Source organism: Lissotriton vulgaris, chromosome 8 (genome assembly GCF_964263255.1).
Source record: "Lissotriton vulgaris chromosome 8, aLisVul1.2, whole genome shotgun sequence".
Lineage (NCBI taxonomy): Eukaryota > Metazoa > Chordata > Amphibia > Caudata > Salamandridae > Lissotriton > Lissotriton vulgaris.
The window spans coordinates 1,575,771,143-1,575,793,140 of record NC_141696.1 but is presented as its reverse complement, the minus strand read 5'-3'; the positions used below and the strand labels follow the sequence as shown (position 1 = coordinate 1,575,793,140).

At 48.1% G+C, this 21,998-nt stretch overlaps 1 protein-coding gene across 1 annotated transcript in view; it reads right to left on the bottom strand.

The window, feature by feature from the left end:
* SLC37A1 (solute carrier family 37 member 1) overlaps window positions 1-21,998 on the bottom strand; it is a 198,728-nt gene that overhangs the window by 87,365 nt on the left and 89,365 nt on the right. Inside the window, exon 4 of the mRNA XM_086935868.1 lies at window positions 4,389-4,515. Coding sequence (XP_086791994.1) covers window positions 4,389-4,515 — 127 coding nt within the window. The remainder of the gene's footprint in view (window positions 1-4,388; window positions 4,516-21,998) is intronic.

Genomic DNA, 21,998 nt, shown 5'->3' with positions numbered 1-21,998 from the left:
ACGCGGCTCCGCCCCCGTCACAGGCGACCTCGCCTGACTTCCGGTGCGGCCGCGGCGGAATTCCGGGGGCACTAAGAGTTATTTTATATTTGGCTGCTAAATGAAACTATGGCCTGCCTGTTTTTTTACCTATGTTGTTTACTCTGTTAAGATAAAAGAGCAGTTATAAATGATGTCCTTTTCGAGGCACATTTGTCTGGTTATTCACATTAGTGGGCTCCATGCCTCTTTCAATATGTACCATTAACGCTAGTGCAGGATACACTTCTGCACTGCCGTCCCAGTCACTGACAGCAGATCCAGGGCTGACAATTCACGAAAGAGACACTCTTAATTATTGTAAGTGGTGTTTTCTGTGCCTTTGTGTTTGTCTCTGTAGATCATTGCAAATCTGATCGATTTTAACGATATTATCCTGGAAATCTGTGTCAGATGTCAGTACCCCAGCCCAGAATTCCCAATATTGTACTGTAATACGTTGCATTACAGCATAATGCAACATATACACTACTGTAAAAAAAAGCCCTGAAGTCTATCACCAGTGAACTATGCTCGAGTCCACAAAAAGACGCACTGTGATGTAACATGCTCACCTGTGCATGCAAAGAAAAACCTCTTTCAGTGTTCCGTATGCTGTAGTATATTGTGTTTTGTTGCTAAAGAAACCCAAGCTCACACCCAATGTTTACAATTCCAAAACAAGATCACAAGAACAGTTATGGTATTGATTGGCGAACTCCGTATGTTTTCCTACTAAAGGTGCTTCACTCCCAGGGCTCCCTGTTCACGAGAATGCCGTAAAAATGTTTAAAAAAACTAAAATAAAGGGGAAGCCCTCTTGGCGGTAGTAAAAAAAACAGTATAAACAAGAATAGAGTGTTAATATATCTCAATAAGTGCCATTACAGAGTTATACATAATCTCTTTGAGTTTCATATAGATGTTGAGAAACAGGAATGGATGAAACGTTCATTATTTATTTCTTGCTTGAAAATAACAGGGATATGGACACAGCCAACATGTTTCGGCAGAGTGAGTGTGCAGAATGCAGAATAGTGAGTGCAGAGTAGTGAGTGCAGAGTAGTGAGTGCAGAGTAGTGAGTGCAGAGTAGTGAGTAGTGAGTACAGAGTAGTGAGTGCAGAGTAGTGAGTAGTGAGTGCAGAGTAGTGAGTGCAGAGTAGTGAGTGCAGAGTAGTGAGTGTAGAGTAGTGAGTGCAGAGTAGTGAGTAGTGAGTACAGAGTAGTGAGTGCAGAGTAGTGAGTAGTGAGTGCAGAGTAGTGAGTGCAGAGTAGTGAGTGCAGAGTAGTGAGTGCAGAGTAGTGAGTAGTGAGTGCAGAGTAGTGAGTGCCGAGTGCAGAGTAGTGAGTGCAGAGTAGTGAGTGCAGAGTAGTGAGTGCAGAGTAGTGAGTAGTGAGTACAGAGTAGTGAGTGCAGAGTAGTGAGTGCAGAGTAGTGAGTGCAGAGTAGTGAGTGCAGAGTAGTGAGTAGTGAGTACAGAGTAGTGAGTGCAGAGTAGTGAGTGCAGAGTAGTGAGTGCAGAGTAGTGAGTGGTGAGTGCAGAGTACTGAGTGCAGAGTAGTGAGTGCAGAGTAGTGAGTAGTGAGTGCAGAGTAGTGAGTAGTGAGTGCAGAGTAGTGAGTGCAGAGTAGTGAGTGCCGAGTGCAGAGTAGTGAGTGCAGAGTAGTGAGTGCAGAGTAGTGAGTGCAGAGTAGTGAGTAGTGAGTGCAGAGTAGTGAGTGCAGTGTAGTGAGTGCAGAGTAGTGAGTAGTGAGTGCAGAGTAGTGAGTGCAGAGTAGTGAGTGCAGAGTAGTGAGTGCAGAGTAGTGAGTAGTGAGTACAGAGTAGTGAGTGCAGAGTAGTGAGTAGTGAGTGCAGAGTAGTGAGTGCAGAGTAGTGAGTGCAGAGTAGTGAGTGCAGAGTAGTGAGTAGTGAGTACAGAGTAGTGAGTGCAGAGTAGTGAGTGCAGAGTAGTGAGTGGTGAGTGCAGAGTACTGAGTGCAGAGTAGTGAGTGCAGAGTAGTGAGTAGTGAGTGCAGAGTAGTGAGTAGTGAGTGCAGAGTAGTGAGTGCAGAGTAGTGAGTGCCGAGTGCAGAGTAGTGAGTGCAGAGTAGTGAGTGCAGAGTAGTGAGTGCAGAGTAGTGAGTAGTGAGCACAGAGTAGTGAGTGCAGTGTAGTGAGTGCAGAGTAGTGAGTAGTGAGTGCAGAGTAGTGAGTGCAGAGTAGTGAGTGCAGAGTAGTGAGTGCAGAGTAGTGAGTAGTGAGTACAGAGTAGTGAGTGCAGAGTAGTGAGTAGTGAGTGCAGAGTAGTGAGTGCAGAGTAGTGAGTACTGAGTGCAGAGTAGTGAGTAGTGAGTGCAGAGTAGTGAGTAGTGAGTGCAGAGTAGTGAGTGCAGAGTGAGTGTACAGAGCAGTGAGTGCAGGTGCAGAGTGGTGTGTGCTGTTGAGTGCAGAGTGCTGTGTATTGGCAATGTAAATGACAATGCCATTTATTTATGATTTAAAGAAAAAAAAGAAATGTCATGAGCAAGGCCAATAGCTCTACCTTTAATGATGCCGAGACCATTGCATTGCAAATGCTTGTTTAAAAATGGGAACTAGCACGGACCTCGACCATGATTCCAATAAACCAACATTGCAAGTTGCGTTCAGGACTCTAGTTAGAAGGGGGGTCCAGAGGTCCATTTGGGCTTTAAACAAGTCGATAGGAACACCATCGGGACCTAAGCCAGTCCTTTTTCATTCCATCATTACCCCAATTCTTCTTGGCGCTTGATTTTTCGTCTTTTAATTTTGCACCACTTTTCTGATCGTTTTTTCATACCATTCTAGTTTTTGTATCCTGGCATTTTACAAGCTTAAATTCTGTTGGAAATTAGCCCGTTTTAGTGAGCATTCCTCTGTTAATCTAGTGGGGAGGCGTTTAGGGTGATCTAGTTGCAGGGGGATTACTGTATCTCGTGGGCTCTTTTTGCCTCAAATTATTTCTAGTTTTAATGAGCCGTGATCACTTCTCCCGCCTTGTGTGGTGCAAAACCCCTTTCTTTTATGACACTTCCTGGCATGTGTAATCAATAGGGCAGGATAGCGAGCATAACTTTAACGTTTTGTTCATGCCTGACATTCAAGCAGAACAGCCACAGTGAGCAGGGCGTGTCCCTCCGCACCGCAAAGTAGTTCTATAGAACATGCTATTTTGCTTTAGGAGTGCACGCCGTGGCAAATATGCATTCAAACTCTGACACCTCATTTGTTACCTTCCCATTTTCGCAAAGCATCAGATGCACCCTGCTCCAGAGGGCGAATAACCCTCCTAGAACCAGTAAGAGGGGCCGCGTGGCCTGTCCTGCCAGGGGTTTGCAAAGAATCACATCACATGTGTGCCAACCCAGCAGAGATGGGCCCTACCAGCCACGACCGCTCTGAGAGCAACTCACTACACTTTACTCGCAGACTACACCGCTGAGTAGCAAAGTCCTCCTAGGGCCCGGTGCATGTGAGGATGACCCCCCCTATTCATACTAATGTTAAACATCTTACACCACCTCGCTCACCCCCTCTTCTCTGCTGTCTTATCTCTCCTTCCTCCCTTCCCTCTGCTCATGCCTTCCTTCTACCCACTCCCCAACTTTATCTGGATGGGTGGAAGTAGTAAATCTTCTTCTAGACCTAAGCCATCAGGTGATCAATATCCAAAAAACAGGGATTCAGTCCTTAATTTGTGCTGGTGTTTGGCAGTGCTGATGCTACAAGAGTTTACCACATGGTGGTGCTCTAAGTCTATTTTTTTTAGCAGAGTTGACCAATGGAGAGTTTAATTATTTAAAAACATTAACCCTAGGTACCACTGTCTTGGACAGCAGAGTCAGAGCCGTGGGCAGTGCCCCCTGCTGTGGACCCCAGAGACACACCTTGTGCCCTGGCAATAATTGTTTATTTATTTTTCTTTAATTAAGCACTGGCAGCGATACCTTCATCTGACATACACAAACAGACGCAACCCACAACAGCGAGCAATCCCACCACCCCTGGAAAAACAGTTAATTCACTAGACTGCTGACTGCGTACACACAAGGCACAGACCACTCCGATGCACTCTGCAACACGTCATCACCTCACTATTACCCATGCCAGGCCCACCCATGATGCATCAGCCTCCATTACTCATGCCATGCTTGCCCATGACGCACCAGCCTCCATTACCCATGCCATGCTTGCCCATGACGCAGCAGCCTCCATTACTCATGCCATGCTTGCCCATGACGCACCAGCCTTCAATACCCATGCTATGCTCACCCATGACACACCAGCCTTCAATACCCATGCTATGCTCACCCATGATGCATCAGCCTCCATTACCCACCACTGGAGCGGGCCCGCAGTACTCACCGAAGGGTGCCCAGCCGCAGGGGGTGGCATTCCGCGGGGCCTCGTGCAGCGGCGGCCTGATGACGTACTCCTTGTAGCTCTGCGGCTCCACTTCCTGTGCAGAGGCGCAGTGTTTGTGCAGCTCCCCCTGGAGGAAAGGAGAGACAGGACACCATGAAATGCCGGCGGTGCAAGTTTACTCACTCCCTTACACCTGGTAAAACATCACACATGAAAGGTCTGACTCTCTCTCTTGGGACAGTGGGCACAGACCGCTGACACGGCCCTGTCCGAGGCACGGGCAAAGACAGGGAGTGGCCAAGGATCACACAGTGTGTCAAGAAAGGATTGGCATCTCCCGCACTGTGCGGCTGCCCGAGACCCCTGCAGGGGGCCACTAAAGAGGACAGCCTTCTAGTGACATTTGGGAGCCCCCCCCCTTTAGGGGGAGGGACTCGGGGAGAGTCCCCCCAGCATGGTGTTAGCGTGCGAGCTAGGCATCACTTCCTGGGTACGAGCACAGGGGGAGGAATATATAGGCCTCCCCTCACCATTTTGTCCTCCTCTTTTCGCGCCGGACACGGCGTCTCCCACCCTACCGCTTACCCGGCATGGTTCGTGGCATGCAGGAGGCAGGGAATGTTGTAATGTTGTCATTTTCGTTGCAGGCAAAGTTACTGGGCGATCTAGAAGCAGACGGCGCGGGACCATAAGGGGTGCCAGAGCCAAATGCCAGGAGACTCAGGGGAGATTTCTGTAAAACCGTGTCGGTGCCCCGTTAGTCCTTTTGGCGGTTGCAGGCCTGAACAACCGGGGGTTTGCTATGCTACGCTCCGCCCTGAAAGGGGCGTGAGTAATAAGGGGCCATGTGTCACGTGATCTGGGAAGAGGATCAAGAAGGGGCAGCACAGATGGGGTTCGCCCCAGTGCTGCTTGGCTCATCAGGCGGCCCAGTTGGTTGCCTGCCTTTGGATCGCCCGTAAAATAATCCACCATATTACATAACGGTGTATGTAATAAACCTGCAGCAATTTTACCCAAACAAGAAATGTGTTGTGTGTTTATTTATTAAAATGCATGTTTATGTTGGGGGTTGGCGTGCCAATGGTGTTACTATGGCAGCAACACAATATACCATGAAATATAACTGAGTGTCCGGCATCAGGGAGCTAACTGACCTCAGCTCGTTGCTGTACTTTAAGCATCAGAGAGCCGATTCTCCTACGCATTGCCACCGAGGTCACGGAAGAGGTCATGGGCCTGAGGTAGACGAGAGAAGTATCAGAGCATCTTATCAACCCTGGTGCAAGTGATTGATGTGGAGGAGAATCCCCAAGAAGAATTTCCTCCATCGCAGGGATACTATAGTCAGGGCCACAGGAATTATGCGGCATGCTTTGTTGTATTTTGGGGCAGGAAAGGCAAATTATGCTGCACCTTTTTTTTAATAGTCTTACTTCATTATTTTGTCTATTTTAAACTTGTTAACATTGTTCGGGTATTAGTTACACCTCTTTAGCATCAGTTTAACACATAAATATAGCAACAAGCTACAGAAAGGTGACCAGTCGACCTTCCAAAGAGCCTGCCACTGCGCAGCTACGCCTGTTGTTGCGTTTTTAGTAACTTTTGAACCGTTTGAGCTATATCTGACTTTGCCCTTTTGGCAGGTTCACCCCTAAACTTTTTGCTTTTAAATGTGACCTGGTGTTAGTTGTTTTTTTGCTTCTGCGCACTTTAACACTGTGTCCCAGTGTAAAGTGCGTGCGCAATCTGAGTGCGTGTGGTGAGATTGGCCTGCCCTCCCATAGGAATGCATGGGGGATAGGTGTGTCCATGGTAGTTCCTGATGTGAGAGGAGTGCAGGGGCGAGTTTGGTATGTGCGAACTCGTGAGATGAAATGCTGCGCGACGGTGTGAGCAGACGGTGTGCGCAGATTTAATGTGTCTAGTGTAGAAGTGCCACTTCTAGAAGTTGGCATGTCTGTGCAGTGAATGTGAATTGACTGTCTGGCTTGTGATTGGCTGGAGCTGGCTGGTGTGCCTGGCTCCAGGAGTCAGGATGAGTCTACCCGGTGGTGAATAGGGAGATCTGCATGTAGATGGGAGGGAGGAGTTGCACCTGGGACCTGAATAGGGCTGGGCCTTCCCTCCACAATGCTGGCTCCACCCCCTGTGGTGCGTCTGATGTCCCTTGCCTGGCCAGTGAATAGAAGAAGAGGAGCTGAGCAAAACAAAGTGCTCAAGAACCAGTTGTAACTGGTTCTCCCCCTGCCCTACAGCCTTAGACAAAGGAAGTGTATGTATATAAAGGGGCTGTGACCCCATGTAAAATGTTCTCTGATCCTGACTTGAGGGGGGCCTGCTGCTGCTGCTAGGCGCCAGGAGGAACCTCCACTGGGTGCTGCCTCCCTGCTGGAGGGCCCTGTGAGCTGGCCCCTGGGCCCAGCCTTTGCCCCCCTGCCTGCTAAAAAGACTTTCCTGGGACTTTGGTTCTCCAGCGCCTGGAAGCGCTTTATTTTTCCTCCTGAAGAGCGCTTTGGCTTCCTACTGGAGGAGCGCTTTATTGCCCTGAGGAGCGCGTGGGCTTTGCAGCTCCGAGTTTCACTTCGTGGGCAGGGGATCCCAAGGGTAGGGATTCCCCCGCATTTGCCAAATCCGGAAAGCAGGTGCCCACCCTGCATTTTGGCCGCATTTTTATTATAATTCCTAGAGGGTGCCCACCCCGCGCTTTCGCCACCTCTTGGATTTAATTTATAGCGGGTTCACCCCGCTTAGGACTTATGTGATTAACGGGAGCCTACCCCATATTGCGTGCAGCACATAATCGCCGCGACCCGGAAGAAACCAGAAGTCAGGCCGCGTGTTGCCTGGCGTGGGGCGGGACTTCCGCTGTCCCTAGGGAAGCCCCGCGCCCACGGAATCCTCGGAGAACCAGCAGGAAGCCAACGGGAGCCCACCCCGTGCTCCGGCGCAATAGGGAGAAGCGAGGTGAAAGAAGAGTCCAGGCAGGAGCCCGCCCCCGGACTGGACTGTGCCCGCAGGAGAGGAGGAGTACTGCAGTGACTGGCAGGGCTCCTGTGTGGAGAAAAGAGCCCCTCGTGCAGCTGCCAGACCGGTGAAGAAAGGATGGGAGTCCCCCGAGAGCCGCCCGGTAAGTGAGGAGAGGCTGGGGGGGGGGGCTCTGCAAGTATAACAGTGGGGCCGGTCCAAACCCGGCCTATGTCCTGAGCGGGCCCGCCGTTACTGTCCACTCCAACGTGTGGGGGGAGTACTTCCCTCAGATTTAAGAAACCCCAGTGGGGGCTCTGAGACCGAGCGGCCCCCGTCTGCCAGTGGGCCGCTCCTACAAGGCCCTAGTTGTCTAGAGGGCCAGAGGGGCCCGTGTCCTTGCCCGTGTTGATTACTTTAGATGGCCTATTCACTCTGAAGTCTCAGAGTGGGACTTGGGGCCATTGGACATCTAGGGGTCCCCGAGTGAGGCTACAGTGGCACCGGGGTGCCGGGGCTAATCCTTCAGCTGCCCTGCGAACGCGCAGGCCGCTGCCACGTTTGTGGACACAATTGGTTCTACTAGAGTCCCAGAGAGGGGCTCAGAAGGCACGCTGGTGCCCATGCTCAATTCCACAGCTGCCCAGCAATTCGTGGGCAGCTACAACGTTTAGGCTGTGCACATCTTGGTGATCTTACAGCTGCCCAGCAAGTAGTGGGCAACTGCATCGTTTAGGCCTGACCTTTTGTGCACTTTACGCCTGCCACCTGCGCACCCAGCCCAGACATTCTGGACATTGGGCGTTTGAGCCCCATGGAAGGCCAGTTGGCCTGGGGCAGTACCTACTGTGATTCTGCGCAAGGTGATGGGTGATTTGTGTTTATGTTGGTAATTACCTGTTGCCTAATGTGATTTATGCATAATGTGCAATGCCTCTATGCTTGTGATACCTCTAACTGTGTTTTATGATTAGGAGGTTGTTTTGCCCAGTATAGTTTATGCTAGTGATTTTATGTTTTCCTGCGTAATCTATGCCTAAAGTGATTAGGATTGTGTAGTGTGTACCTACCTTTTACCAGTGGTTACAGGTTATGTTCTACAATTGTTATTTTGTGCTACAATTATTCCATGCTCTAGAAGTGCTATTTCTACTAAGTTCTGATTCTGACGGCGGTGCACGTGGCCCTGTCATGTGTATATAATCCCCTGTAAATATTGCCCAGTGCCAGTTGGCACGGTGTATCTGTGTGATTATGATCTAATGTGTTTATGGTAATACAAAGGTTATTTGTATATATAACCTTGTGTGCAGTTCCTTTTTGTGGTGTACCTAGTGTGTTGCTGCTGTGGGAGTGTGTTGCGCAAATGCTTTGCACATTGCCTCCGGGATAAGCCTGACTGCTCGTGCCAAGCTACCAAGGGGGTGAGCAGGGGTTATCTTTGGCGTGTAACTCCCAAGCCCTGACTAGAGTGGTGGTTTCTGCCTGGCTTTGGCGCAAGCCTGAGCCAACCGGAAATCCCATTTCTAAGAAGCTAGAAAGTGTTTTTTTTGTTAAAATCTCCAGATTATAAGGCAAACGCAGCAAATGTATACATATGGGAACATTGCCGGGGCCGCACAGACGCATAATTCCAGCGGCCTCGAGTCTATGGTGCAGTTAATTCATCCGGGACTTGCCTCATGAGTTACAAGTTCCTCCAGGCACATCGGGGAGGCTTCCACCACCGCCCACCTCTGAACCAGACCTGACCTCTGACCCTGGGCTCGGCTCTCACTGCTGTCTGCCACCTCTCTGCGGCGAAAAGGAAGCGTCACCTGTACAAACACATCCCCAGCTTGAGTGTCTGCTCTGCCACACACGGTGCCAGCGTGGGGTGAAGACCTTCTCCCTTCATGACCCCTGGTGATGACGTCACGGCTCCATGCCACCCAGGGGGTATGAAGGAAGGTTTCAGCACCCGCCCTCCCGGCACCAGCACAGATTTCTCTCACAACCAAAAGTTGTTACCTAATATGAAAGTGTGTATTGCTTCGATACACATAATTAAAAAAAAGAATCCCCCGGCCCCCCACTGACGGGGTCAACCAATCACCAACCACTCACTCCAGTACAACAAAGCTTCATTACATTTTTATATAACACTTCAATTGGGTGAGTGTGAGGGGGGACTTTTAATCTGTGCTTTAAAGCGGCTCAGCCCAGTCCACTCTTCCACAAGTCTGTCATCCAAGCAGCATTTAACCCTTCATTCCCACCCGCACCTCGGAGTCACGCTCATTAAGAACAGAAGCGGCGGTAATTAAAACATGGCGCTTCGAAGCATCGCGTCCGATGCATTTCGTCGTCATTTCTTGCAGGGCGATTCAAAAATGACGTCAAAGTAAATCTGCAATCCTTACATCATATCAGATTACACCTATAATGTTTACATTCAAACAACCGCATATCTCTAAATACACATTCATCCATATCAGAACACGCCGCTACACATATGTGGCCTTGGGAATACATGAAATAATTAGGGAAAACATTTTTTTTCAATGCATCAAACTCTGTTGTACTAGAGGGAGTGACGAATGATTTGCTGAATGAACAGAAAGGGATTCTTCTCTCCTTCTAATTTTTGCCCTGCCCCAGGAACCGATAATTGATAAGCAGGGGGCCCTGCTCTATTCTATGGTTTGATACAAACGGCTTCCCCTGAAGGGTCATGTTCGTGTCTGGAATAGCTGAAGGTGGGGGTGTTGATGGTGTTTCAGGGGGCCTAAGTTGTCCTGATGCCAGCCTGCTCGTGCCTGGCACAGCTGATGGAGGGGGTGGGAAGGGGGTGATGAGATTTCAAGGGCCTTAAGTTGTCCTGGTGCCAGCCAGCTCGTGCCTGGCAGAGTTGGTGTAGGGGGGGGGGGGTGATGAAATTTCAAGGGCCTTAAGTTGCCCTGGTGCCAGCCTATTCGTGCCTGGCAGAGCTGATGGAGGGGGGTGGGGAGGGGTGATGAGATTTCAAGGGCCTTAAGTTGTCCTGGTGCCAGCCAGCTCGTGTCTGGCAGAGCTGATGGAGGGGGGTGGGGAGGGGTGATGAGATTAAGGACCTTAGGTTGTCCTGGTGCCAGCCAGCTCGTGCCTGGCAGAGCTGATGGAGGGGGGTGGGGAGGGGTGATGAGATTTCAAGGGCCTTAAGTTGTCCTGGTGCCAGCCAGCTCGTGCCTGGCAGAGCTGATGGAGGGGGGTGGGGAGGGGTGATGAGATTAAGGACCTTAGGTTGTCCTGGTGCCAGCCAGCTCGTGCCTGGCAGAGCTGATGGAGGGGGGTGGGGAGGGGTGATGACATTTCAAGGGCCTTAAGTTGTCCTGGTTCCAGCCAGCTCGTGCCTGGCAGAGCTGATGGCGGGAGGTGGGGAGGGGTGATGAGATTTCAAGGGCCTTAAGTTGTCCTGGAGCCAACCAGCTCGTGCCTGGCAGAGCTGATGGAGGGGGATGGGGAGGGGTGATGAGATTTCAAGGGCCTTAAGTTGTCCTGGTGCCAGCCAGCTCGTGCCTGGAGTTGCTGCCCATTAACAGGTCCTCAATTCTTCCTTGATGAACAGGTGTCTTGGGCTGAAGATACACAGGGTACACAGTGCTGTGCCCTTGGGGTTTTACAAGCTCTCCGTGGCAGCCCTAGAATGGCATTTCATATTTATAAATAACACAAAATCAACCCCAGGTCTACTCTAGCACACAAATCATATGTTTACTTTAAAAGATATGCGTAAAGTAAATAGAGTCATAATTTCTATTAAATCAATGGGGGGTGATCCCTTTAAGCACGAAAACCCTCACTCACCATGGGTGACATGGAATGTCTGACATAATATCGACAGACAGAATATCGAAATACAAAAATATCGGCACAAAAATATCGACATCAAAAATATCGGAGTCATATCTTCATAAAGGTAAGTACAAAAATATCGAAAAAATAATATCGTAGTACAAAAATATCGAAATTAAAAATATTGTTTTTTAAAATGTATTAATAATAATGTAAAAATAATTTTAAAATACATATAATTTTACAAATATTAAATAAAAATATTAAAACAAAATTAAAACTAATACATATACATTTAAAATAAATAAAACACTTAATAATTTAATGTAATTTTCTTTTTTTTATTTCATTTAATTGATTTAATGTAAAAAAAATATATTTTTACCCTGTACGCCTGTACCCCAAAAACCCAAAACTGACCCTGAACCCTAAAAATATCCCTGTACCCTAAAAACCCAAAACTGACCCTGAACCCTAAAAATATCCCTGTACCCCAAAAACCCAAAACTGACCCTGAACCCTAAAAATATCCCTGTACCCCAAAAACCCAAAACTGACCCTGAACCCTAAAAATACCCCTTTACCCAAAAACTGAAAACTGACCCTGAACCCTAAAAATACCCCTTTACCCAAAAACTGAAAACTGACCCTGAACCCTAAAAATACCCCTTTACCCAAGAACTGAAAACTCACCCTGAACCCTAAAAATACCCCTTTACCCAAAAACTGAAAACTGACCCTGAACCCTAAAAATACCCCTTTACCCAAAAACTGAAAACTGACCCTGAACCCTAAAAATACCCCTTTACCCAAGAACTGAAAACTGACCCTGAACCCTAAAAATAGCCCTTTACCCAAAAACTGAAAACTGACCCTGAACCCTAAAAATACTCCTTTACCCAAAATTAATTAATATTATTTAATTACCAATTAATTATTAATTAACAATAACAATAAAGTAAATATATTAGCACATTAGCTGTAATTAATTTAATGTAATAATTAATATTATTTTTCCAAATTAATTAATTAAGAATAACAAAAAATTATATATAAAAAAAATACTCTAATTAATGTAATTAACTAATTAATATTAATGAATTACCAATTAATTAATAATTAAAAATATGTACACAATTATATTAATTAATTAACTAATTAATATACATTAATTACCAATTAATTATTAATTAAAATATGTACAAACATATATTAATTAATTATTATTAAATTACTTCCCACCCTATTCCCCTATAAACCCATAACCCGCTACAGAACATATTTATCAATTAATCAATTAATTAAAATTAATTAAAAATAAATTCTCAATTAATTATTTAATAATTCCTACTAATTAATAATTAATTTCACATAATTAAATTACTTCCCACCCTATTCCCCTATAAACCCACAACCCGCTACAGTAGTAAAAGACAATATTTAATTAAATTACATTAAAAATAAATAATAAATACAATATAATATACACTAAATTTATTTAAAAATTGATATTAGTAACATCGAAGTTATTATTTCGATATTATTGACATCGATATTTAAAACTTCGATATTACTGATATCATACTAATATCGATATTAAGACTGTCGATATTACTTACCTTCGATATTTTGTCCCATCGATATTTAAACTTCGATATAATTGTATATCGAAATTTAAAACTCGATATTTTGTCTGTGTACCGGTGACATGCTTCATCATTTGGGTTTTCTCCTCCCAGTAGGAAAACCTGGCCCTACTGAGGGCTACAACTCCCTCACTGTGAGGAAGGAGCTCAGGCATGTTTTTAGAGGGATAATCACTATCCGAATAGAGATGCTAAAATCCCATATGTGAGTATTTAGGTGTAGTGGTGAGTTTAAAACTGCCTACTGGATGCAAAAAGGTATCTTTATTGGCTTCCTCTCACTGGCAGGGTTTAAAAAGCAGTGCAAAGAGTATATAGATTTAAAACTACTCAAGAAAATAGGTCGACATGTTTCAGCCTTATGATCAATATAATATATCTATGGCTTTCTTCAGGACCAAAAAAATGATTTATCTAATGCTTCTGCTACATATAATATAGTGAGTAAATGAAAAGGTAATACAACACCAGTAATCCTGTGCGATGATGTCAGGTATTACTGGGAATATCCATAATAGCAGGATAAGTCACCTCACCTCTATCTGGCAACAGCGCAGGGAAGGTGGGCCCGCTCTGTCCGTCGGTACCCCATCACGGTGCAGAGCTGCAACCGGCTGAAGATACATAGGGTACACGGTTCTGTGCCCTTGAAGTTTAACAAGCTCTCTGTGGCAGCCCTGGAAATGGGATTTCATATTTATAACCATCAAATGATCTTGCTATGAGCAATGGGGGGTGGGGAGGCGGGGGCTGCATACTGCAGCTGAAGGTGGTGGGGGTAGCTGTGTTGGCCACCTTTACTTGCGGCGTAAATGAAATGGCAAACTTGAAGAAACAGCCAACATACCTCGTAGCTGGACTTGTGGGGAGTGGTATGGGCCAATGCTTAATGTGTAAAGAAGTAAGTGCCAGGGCCCTCGTCAGGAGGCCACGAGGCTTGGGCGTAAAATTCCGCTCCGCTAGTGTACTTTCTCACACTCTGAGCTCCACCTAGCATGTGCTGTTCCAAAAAACTCCTCCCCTTTGAGTTTTTTCCTTGCTTGCGCTCGCCAACGTTAAGTTTGCGAGCACGAATGAGTAAAATCTTACTGCAGACGCCCTCCACCACTTGTGGAACTCTGCGTATCGCAGTCGAGTATTCTGGCCACTTTGCGGAGTTCTGCGTAGCGGAACTCCACAAACTCTTCCCAGGACTAAAGGCCACTGCGGCTTGCACCATCCTTAGGCCAGCCAGCGCTGTCAGTGACAGCACACGTACAACCAGCACACTCCTACAAGTGTGACCATTCAGACTATTCCAAGTCTCCAAAGCCTAAAGACAGGTATGAGTCATTTTTAAAGCATAATGAATTACTAAACATCTGTTCTCATCTCTAGACTGGATAAACAGTGCCACCATGTGGCAGACTGTCATAAGTGCCGGTATTTACAATTTAGCGCCAGCGCTGAGCACAGGAAAATACCGGCTCAAACTAAGCACTATGAGGGGCCGAGGGGCAGAATCACGGTTTTGTGGCTGTCGAGGCAGAGACAACTAACAGGAGGTACATGAGTTCTTGAACTCTCGAGTGGTGGAGGTGATGCTCGCCGCAGTGACAGCTTTGTGACACCAGACTTTTAAAAAACAAATGCTTTCCTTTATTGCCAGCTCCTCTGGACACTCCTAGAACCATATGGGTTCCGAGAATGAAGGAAATGGTCAATTGGTATCTAAGGGACCCAACTAGGAAAACGTAATCAATAAATAACACTGCAGGTCATACTAAAACCCGACACGTACCAGGCATGGCCATCGGTTCGGCTTTGCACTGACCAAAGAGCCCTCACCAGAAGCCATCAGGTGGGCAGGTATGATACAATAAAAAAGGGGTTGGCACTGGACTACTTTAGACACACCCCACAGTGTATTCTTATTTAAGGTCTTCTTCGGAGCTCTTGAAGCAGGCGCTGTTGGTTCAGATTGACATGTTCCTCGGTGTTTGTTAGACCTGGCACCATTGGCGTGGGTCTCCCTTCCATTTTTGTTGCTGTTGCCTCATGTGTTTTGCTGGTGTTAGCTGCTCAGGGCACTGTGCCACTGCCAATCAGTGCCACAGTGCAAGTGCTCCCTGTATAAAGTGTATATGTTGATTGGTTTCCATGATTGGCTTATTTTGTTTACTCTCAGTCCCCAGTAAAGTGCACCAGGAGTGCCAGGGCTCGTAAATACAAATGCTGCTGGTGGGCTTGCAGCACTGGTTGTGCCACCCACAGAAGCAGCCTGGTAAAATGTGTCTAAGGTCTGCCATTGCAGAACCTGCGTGCACTCTGATACTGTCATGCTGACTGCGCAAGTGCACCCACTTGCCAGTCCCTAAACTTTCCCTTGACTTCATATTAGTCACCCCTATGGTAGGCCCGAGGGCAGGGTGCATTGTAAGCATAAGGTAGGACAAGCCCTGATGTGTGTGGCATGTCCTAATAGTGAATTACAGCCATTTCCGTTTGTGACTATTGCAAGGCTACCTGTTCTCCATAGGCCAGAATGGGCTGTTAGAATTGTTACATCCTATGATCCTAACAGACTCAGGGAACATGGTAGAAATTCGAGTTTAGTATGCAAGAACTCAGAATAATAAAATACATCTTTCAGTAAAGTTTATTTTAATGTTCTGTGTTTGCAAATACCACTTTTAGAAAGTTGGAATTTGCTTGCCTAACCATTTCAGCCCGCCTCTGCTCTGATGTGTATCTGCTGTCTGGTTTCTGTGAGTGACAGGGCTGGGGAATTCCAGGAGACAGGCTGGGGCAGCCAGGTGGTGAATAGGAAGATTACATCCAGATGGGTGGGAGGAGTGCCCCTAGACTCTGAATAGGGCTGTGCTCTCCTACCACAATGCTGGCTCCACCTCCTGTGGAGCGTCTGATGTCTCTGCCCTGCACCCTGAAAGAAGAAGTCAGAAGCATGTCCACAAAGTGCTCAAGAACTGGACTGAACTAGGCAAAGGCCCCCCTGGCCTGGAAGAACAAAAGAATTGTGGTATAAATATTGGAGACCTGCTCCCCAGAAATTAGATCCTGCTGAAACAAGAAGAACCTCTCCCCGACGAGAAGGAACTGGGAAAGCTGCAAGGAGGAGTACTGTCCCTGACCTGGGGGATTGGCCTGCAGTGGTTGCCTTGCTATGAGAGGAGAAGAAAAGACTGGAAAAAACTTTATTCAACTTGTGCTTCTGAAAGATCTCCAAGGGCTTGTGGGTGAGCTTGCCCCCTGAACGGTTTCCCAGGACTATTGGACTCCTACTGCCTCAACCAGAGCGGCTGGAAGCTGCCGATTTCCCCCTGCCGCTGGAACCGCGACCTAAGTGCGCCTCGCAAACCCGGACCGCTGTGAAGCCGTGCCCATGGCCGCCCTGCACCGTGTGACCCCGCTCTATCTACAAGCCGTAGCTCGCACCGTCCAAAGAAGGGCCGCCCGCACACCGCAATACCCTCCCCCCTTGAGCCGCACTGCTCGCCGTGTCGCAGCCGCTGGCCTTGGAAGTATGAAGCGCACCGCAGGACGGAGTACGGCTCGCACATCACGTCTGCAGCGTACAGTCCGCCCGCACCGCGCTATCCAGGAGTTACCAGGCAGCCCCGCTTTTGAATAGTACGACCCTTACACTCGCAGCGTACCGGCCACCTGACATCGCGCTGCTTGGAATTGAGAGGCATCCCCGCTCTGAGGTACGATGCGCACAACGCCTCGCACAGTGAACGCTCCAAGACCAGGACCGTCCGCCTCACCCCCGTGGCCCCCGCTCGAATGCCTCGCACAGAGACACCTGCAACGAGCCGGGCTCGCAGCGGAGAGGGACCGACAAACGCTCCTGGTACGCCTTCACCTGCACAGGCATCGTCCGTGTCGGAAACTACGAATTTAAAGGTACTGTGAGATTCGCCCCTCGTTTGTGTGCGCACTGGACCCGAGAGTCTGCTACGCCTAAATTGACTCTCCCTAGGTACGTTTCGTCCTCATGAGAGCCGCACAGACAGCGCGAAGCGCACAGAACTGAAAACTACGCATTTTTAAACAAGAACTGCATTCCTACCAGTATTGTGGCCTATTTTTACATTATTTGGTCTTGTGCTAAGCCTTTATATAAAATATACTTCTTTTTATACAAACCCTGGTGTGGTGTCCATTTGTGGTGTTGCCACCGAATTACTGAATGTCTTCACAAATGCTTAACCTATAACGCTCTGAGATAAGTCTTGTTTGCTCGCGCCACACTACCTAGAGGGTGAGCAGGGATTATTTTAGAGGGTAATCCCCTTGTCCTGACTAGAGGAGAGGGTCCCCGCTTGTCACAAGTACTTACCTGTGCCAACCAGAGACCTAAAAGTATTGGACCCGATACTCTTCAGGTTGTGTTTCCCTCACCTTTTGGCATTTTGCCCCCGAGTTTTGCAGATTCTTTTGTGTGGCCTCATGGCTCTGGAGACTTTTACACTGTAAATTAAGTGTGAAAGTGCACATGCCTCTCCTATACATGTTAGGAAGTGTCACTTACCTGATGTGTTTAAACATAGGTCCAGGCTGCCATTGCAGGCTGGTATAAGTACTGGCACCTACGGTGTTTTAAACCTGTGTCCAGGCTGCCATTGTACGCTGGTGTGCACACTTGCATCTCTGGTGGTTTAAACATAGGTCCAGGTCCAGGCTGCCATTGCACGCTGGTGTGCACACTTGCATCTCTGGCATTTTAAACATGCGTCCAGGCTGCCATTGCACGCTGGGGTGTACACTTTGCATCTCTGGCGTTTTAAACATAGGCCCATGCTGCCATTGCACGCTGGTGTACACACTTGCATCTCTGGCGTTTTAAACATGCGTCCAGGCTGCCATTGCACGCTGGGGTGTACACTTTGCATCTCTGGCGTTTTAAACATAGGCCCATGCTGCCATTGTACACTGGTGTACACACTTGCACCTCTGGTGTTTTAAACATGTGTCCAGGCTGCCATTGTACGCTGGTGTGCACACTTGCACCTCTGGTGTTTTAAACCTGTGTCCAGGCTGCCATTGCACGCTGGTGTGCACACTTGCACCTCTGGTGTTTTAAACATGTGTCCAGTCTTCCATTGCACGCTGGTGTGCACACTTGCACCTCTGGTGTTTTAAACATGTGTCCAGGCTGCCATTGCACACTGGTGTGCACACTTGCACCTCTGGTGTTTTAAACCTGTGTCCAGGCTGCCATTGCACGCTGGTGTGCACACTTGCACCTCTGGTGTTTTAAACATGTGTCCAGTCTTCCATTGCACGCTGGTGTGCACACTTGCACCTCTGGTGTTTTAAACATGTGTCCAGTCTTACATTGCACGTTCGTGTGCACACTTGCACCTCTGGTGTTTTAAACATGTATCCAGGCAGCCATTGCAAGTCTGCGTGTGCGCCATTGCACTTCTGCTCCTTCAGGCCTTTCTAGATCACTAACCTTACTGAGAGGACCTTTCCCTACCACTTGAGCACTCCTAGGGTACGTCTTAAGGGGCGAAGAGAGTGGTAGGCGAAAGGCAGGGCAGATACATGTGTGTTCCCAGCCCAGGTAGTGAAGAATATCCATCTGTATTTCCGCTACCTATGAGGTTTGCTCTTCCGATAGACTAAAATTGGGGAATGATTGAAATTATTCCAGGCTGCAATTGTGCATTGCAGTAGATCACTCTCATAATGTTTCCTATCATTGGATTCACATGACAAATCCTTTCTTTTGTCATGACTGCGTAGAAATGCCACTTTTACAAAGTAAATTCAAGGAGAGGATGGCCTGAGCGCTGAAAGTTTTCAGACACTCACCCCCAGTCACAGATCTGGGTTTAATCCATCATCGTTCTTTAGCTCACTTCGCCACCCACAGCTATATGTAAATCAGACTTGACCCTGTGCCTCATGGGTACAGTCCAGCCCGAACTGCCAAGCCAGGTCTTCCCTAGACCGGAAACAAGCATCCTAGGACCGGTTTCTGGCATTCCAGCCGCCTTCAGCCCGGCTTGCTTGAATCCAGTGGCAAAGTGAGCAAGGGACTCACGTCTGAGCATACCCTGCCACACTTAGGGCAGCCAAAAGAGGTACAAATGGGGGTGGTGATGGACGGAGCATCTGAATCAATCAAACACTCACACCCAGTCAAAATATCTGGGTTTAATCCATCACCGTTCTTTAGCCCACTCTGCCACCCCAGTTCAGACATGGCTATATGCAAATCAGTCTTGACCCTGTGCATCATGGGAACAGTCCAGCCTGAACTGCCAAGCCACGTCTTCCCTGGACCGGAAACAAGCTTCCGAGGACCGGTTTCTGGCATTCCAGCCGTCTTCAGCCCGGCTTGCTTGAATCCAGTGGCAAAGTGAGCAAAGGACCCACGTCTAGAAATTGCATTTCTCTGCTCTAAGACTCTTTGTGTGCCTCTTTGCTTGACTCCATCCCAACTTGGAGGCTGTGGAGCACATCTGGGCATTCTCCAGCAACAGCTATAAACCAGATCATGGCCCCACTAAAGACTAATATCTGCAGTCCACGGCCTCAATGCAGACAGGACTGAAATTCAGGGGAGACATCTGTGGTTCAAATTGAGACCCACTAAACCACCCCCAGCTTCAAAGGCACACTACAGTCTAACCACTGGTGCCGCACTTCAGCAGGGTAGAGATACACTTGTAGGGACGTGGGAAGGACATCCGGGACCTGCGTGGTGCACACTGCCAGACGAATCTGATGTGCCCAAGGAGGAGTCCTGCCATTGGAAGGGAACAGGCGTCCTTCCTGAACAGCGTCTGGCCTGGGCCGAGTACCTGCCTCTGTTTGGCACCCTGAAATGTACTCTCTAGGGGCTTGTTGGCTCGCCCCCTTTTCCCTTGTGGAGGTCTCAGGGACATCAAAGATCTCCACTGAGGGACCCACACCATCTATTTGTGGCCCCTGGAGCGTGGTGGCCTCTTAAGTGACCACATTGCCTGCAGGATCACAAGTGGAAGTGCAGCAGGTGCATGGCGCTAAGAATGATGCCTAGAGAGTGGGTTGCCTTGTGCGGAGCCCCAGAAGTCTTGCCCACATTTAAGGCATGTGGCCCCTGCATTGTGGAGACCCCATCACGTGTGAGCATCTTGTTGGCAGTGAGCGGATTCACTGCTTGTGGGATCAAGAGTGGCCTGCTTTGTTGATTGTGCCGCATCTCTCTCGTTCGACACACTGATAGATTGCTCATAGCGTGCGGTGTCCGATTCACAGGGTGCGACTCTCAAAGTTGAGGGCATACCCATAGTAGAGCCTCATTCTACCACATGAGGACCTGCTAAACTTGTATCTGTTTGTGGTACCGGAACTGTTGGTGCGAACCCTATCAACGGGCACCAGGCGTTGTGCCTCATTTCCAGGGAGACACGGAATTTGCAACCACGTAGATGCTGTGCCCGGATTGGCTGGATGCGACCCTGATCGATGTGTACCTGACGGGTGCCTCTCTCTTCCAAGAGGCTCCTTTGCCACATTTCCTATTCTTTGATAGTTCCTTTTACACCATCAGTGCGCCGGGTGAACTGCCCTCCCCTCACCTGACCTCCGACGACCTTATGTTGCTAAGTAGTATTGCCCTGGTCGGGACTAAGTAGTGAGAGTAATTGACTGGGCTGAAGGAATGCTTCCTAGAGCAATTGGAAGTGGGTCAAAAGACTACGTGACCCCCCTTGTGCTGCAAGGAACTGGGTTGATACCGGAAGGCACATTGTGGAACCCTTCTGAGTGGCCGCCTATTGCCCTCAGCCCGCTTCTGATGCGCAATCTTTGAGAGAACTTCCTGGGCGAAACCCCCATTTGACGACTGACTCCTAATTAGTTCTGCTATCTGCCCCCACCATCTACCTTGGAACCCTGACGAAGTGCGACTTCGGCTGCGAGCAGTCTTGTATCAGGGTGGAGGGCTGGTTATCGCCAATCCATAGGCGCCCGAACAGGGACCCCTCCCCCACCTCACGCGCCGGTTGGCGCATTGCAAGCTCTGTCCCCTGCCATCAGTTAGATGGAATATACGCGTACCGGCAGGATTTCCTGCATCTCCCTCTGACCCACGGAGGTGACGAAGACTGCGATCAGTGCCCAGACGAGGCGGTGAGGAGTGCGGAGGATCCCGACCAGAGCCTAGCCGAAAGAAGCAAGGTCCGAGGTGTCAAGAGGCCCACCAGTTTTCCGAAGTTTTCCGAAATTTTCCGAAGTTTTCCGAAGTTTTCCGAAGTATCGAATCGAGTCCAGTCGAGTTTTCCGAGGCCTTCTGTTTCCGTGCTTCCCGGTGAGTACCATTGCTGGGTCGTATCTAGACGGGTTTGGGTACACAAGTCCGGTCTGCACTGTTTTTAGGCAGTGTATCTGTACTGTTTAGCAGTATATCTAGTATTCTGAAATTCTGCACTGTTACACCAGTGTATCTGTACTGTTGAGCAGTACATCTAGTATAGTGGGGTAGTCATCTATGTTTTAAATGTTTTTGTGATTAATGTCGTGGTATGAATGTGACTGTTTTTCTTGTTATTGTGTTTTCTTGTATAAATAGTTACATTCAGAATTAAGTATCAAGGATCGAGCATTTCAGTATCAAGTAGGCACAATGCCGTTTTTCAACAAGTTAAAGCAGATAGGAACTAGGAAAGGGATGTTAGAGGAAGAAATTCCGATCCCCCCTAGGGACACTCCAGGTAATTTCATGTATAACAAACATGGCATAGACGCCATATTGTATCTAGAGTTATGGACCGATTATACAAAGCACCTAGAGGAAAGATACCGATGGCCAGTTAACGGAACATGGGATGCCGAGTGCATCATAAAGGTAGAAGAAGCATTACGGAAAAAGAAAGCCAGACAATCTCAGAAAGACGCCATAGAATTTTGGCGTAAGGAATAACATAAACGTGTTGAAAGAGCACTTCGTAGAGAAGACAGACTTAAAGAATCAGAAAAGGCCCAAGAAAACGAATTAGTTATTGAAGGAATTCGAGTAAAATCAGAACAAATAGATCGCATCCGAAATAGCCAAGTGAACAACATGTATCTTTTGGCCGAGGGTACACCTGACGCCATTTCAGAAATACCGAAAAATTTGCCGTCACCATTAGTTCCAACTAAATTAATGCACAAGACTACTAAAGACATATTCCTAAATTCA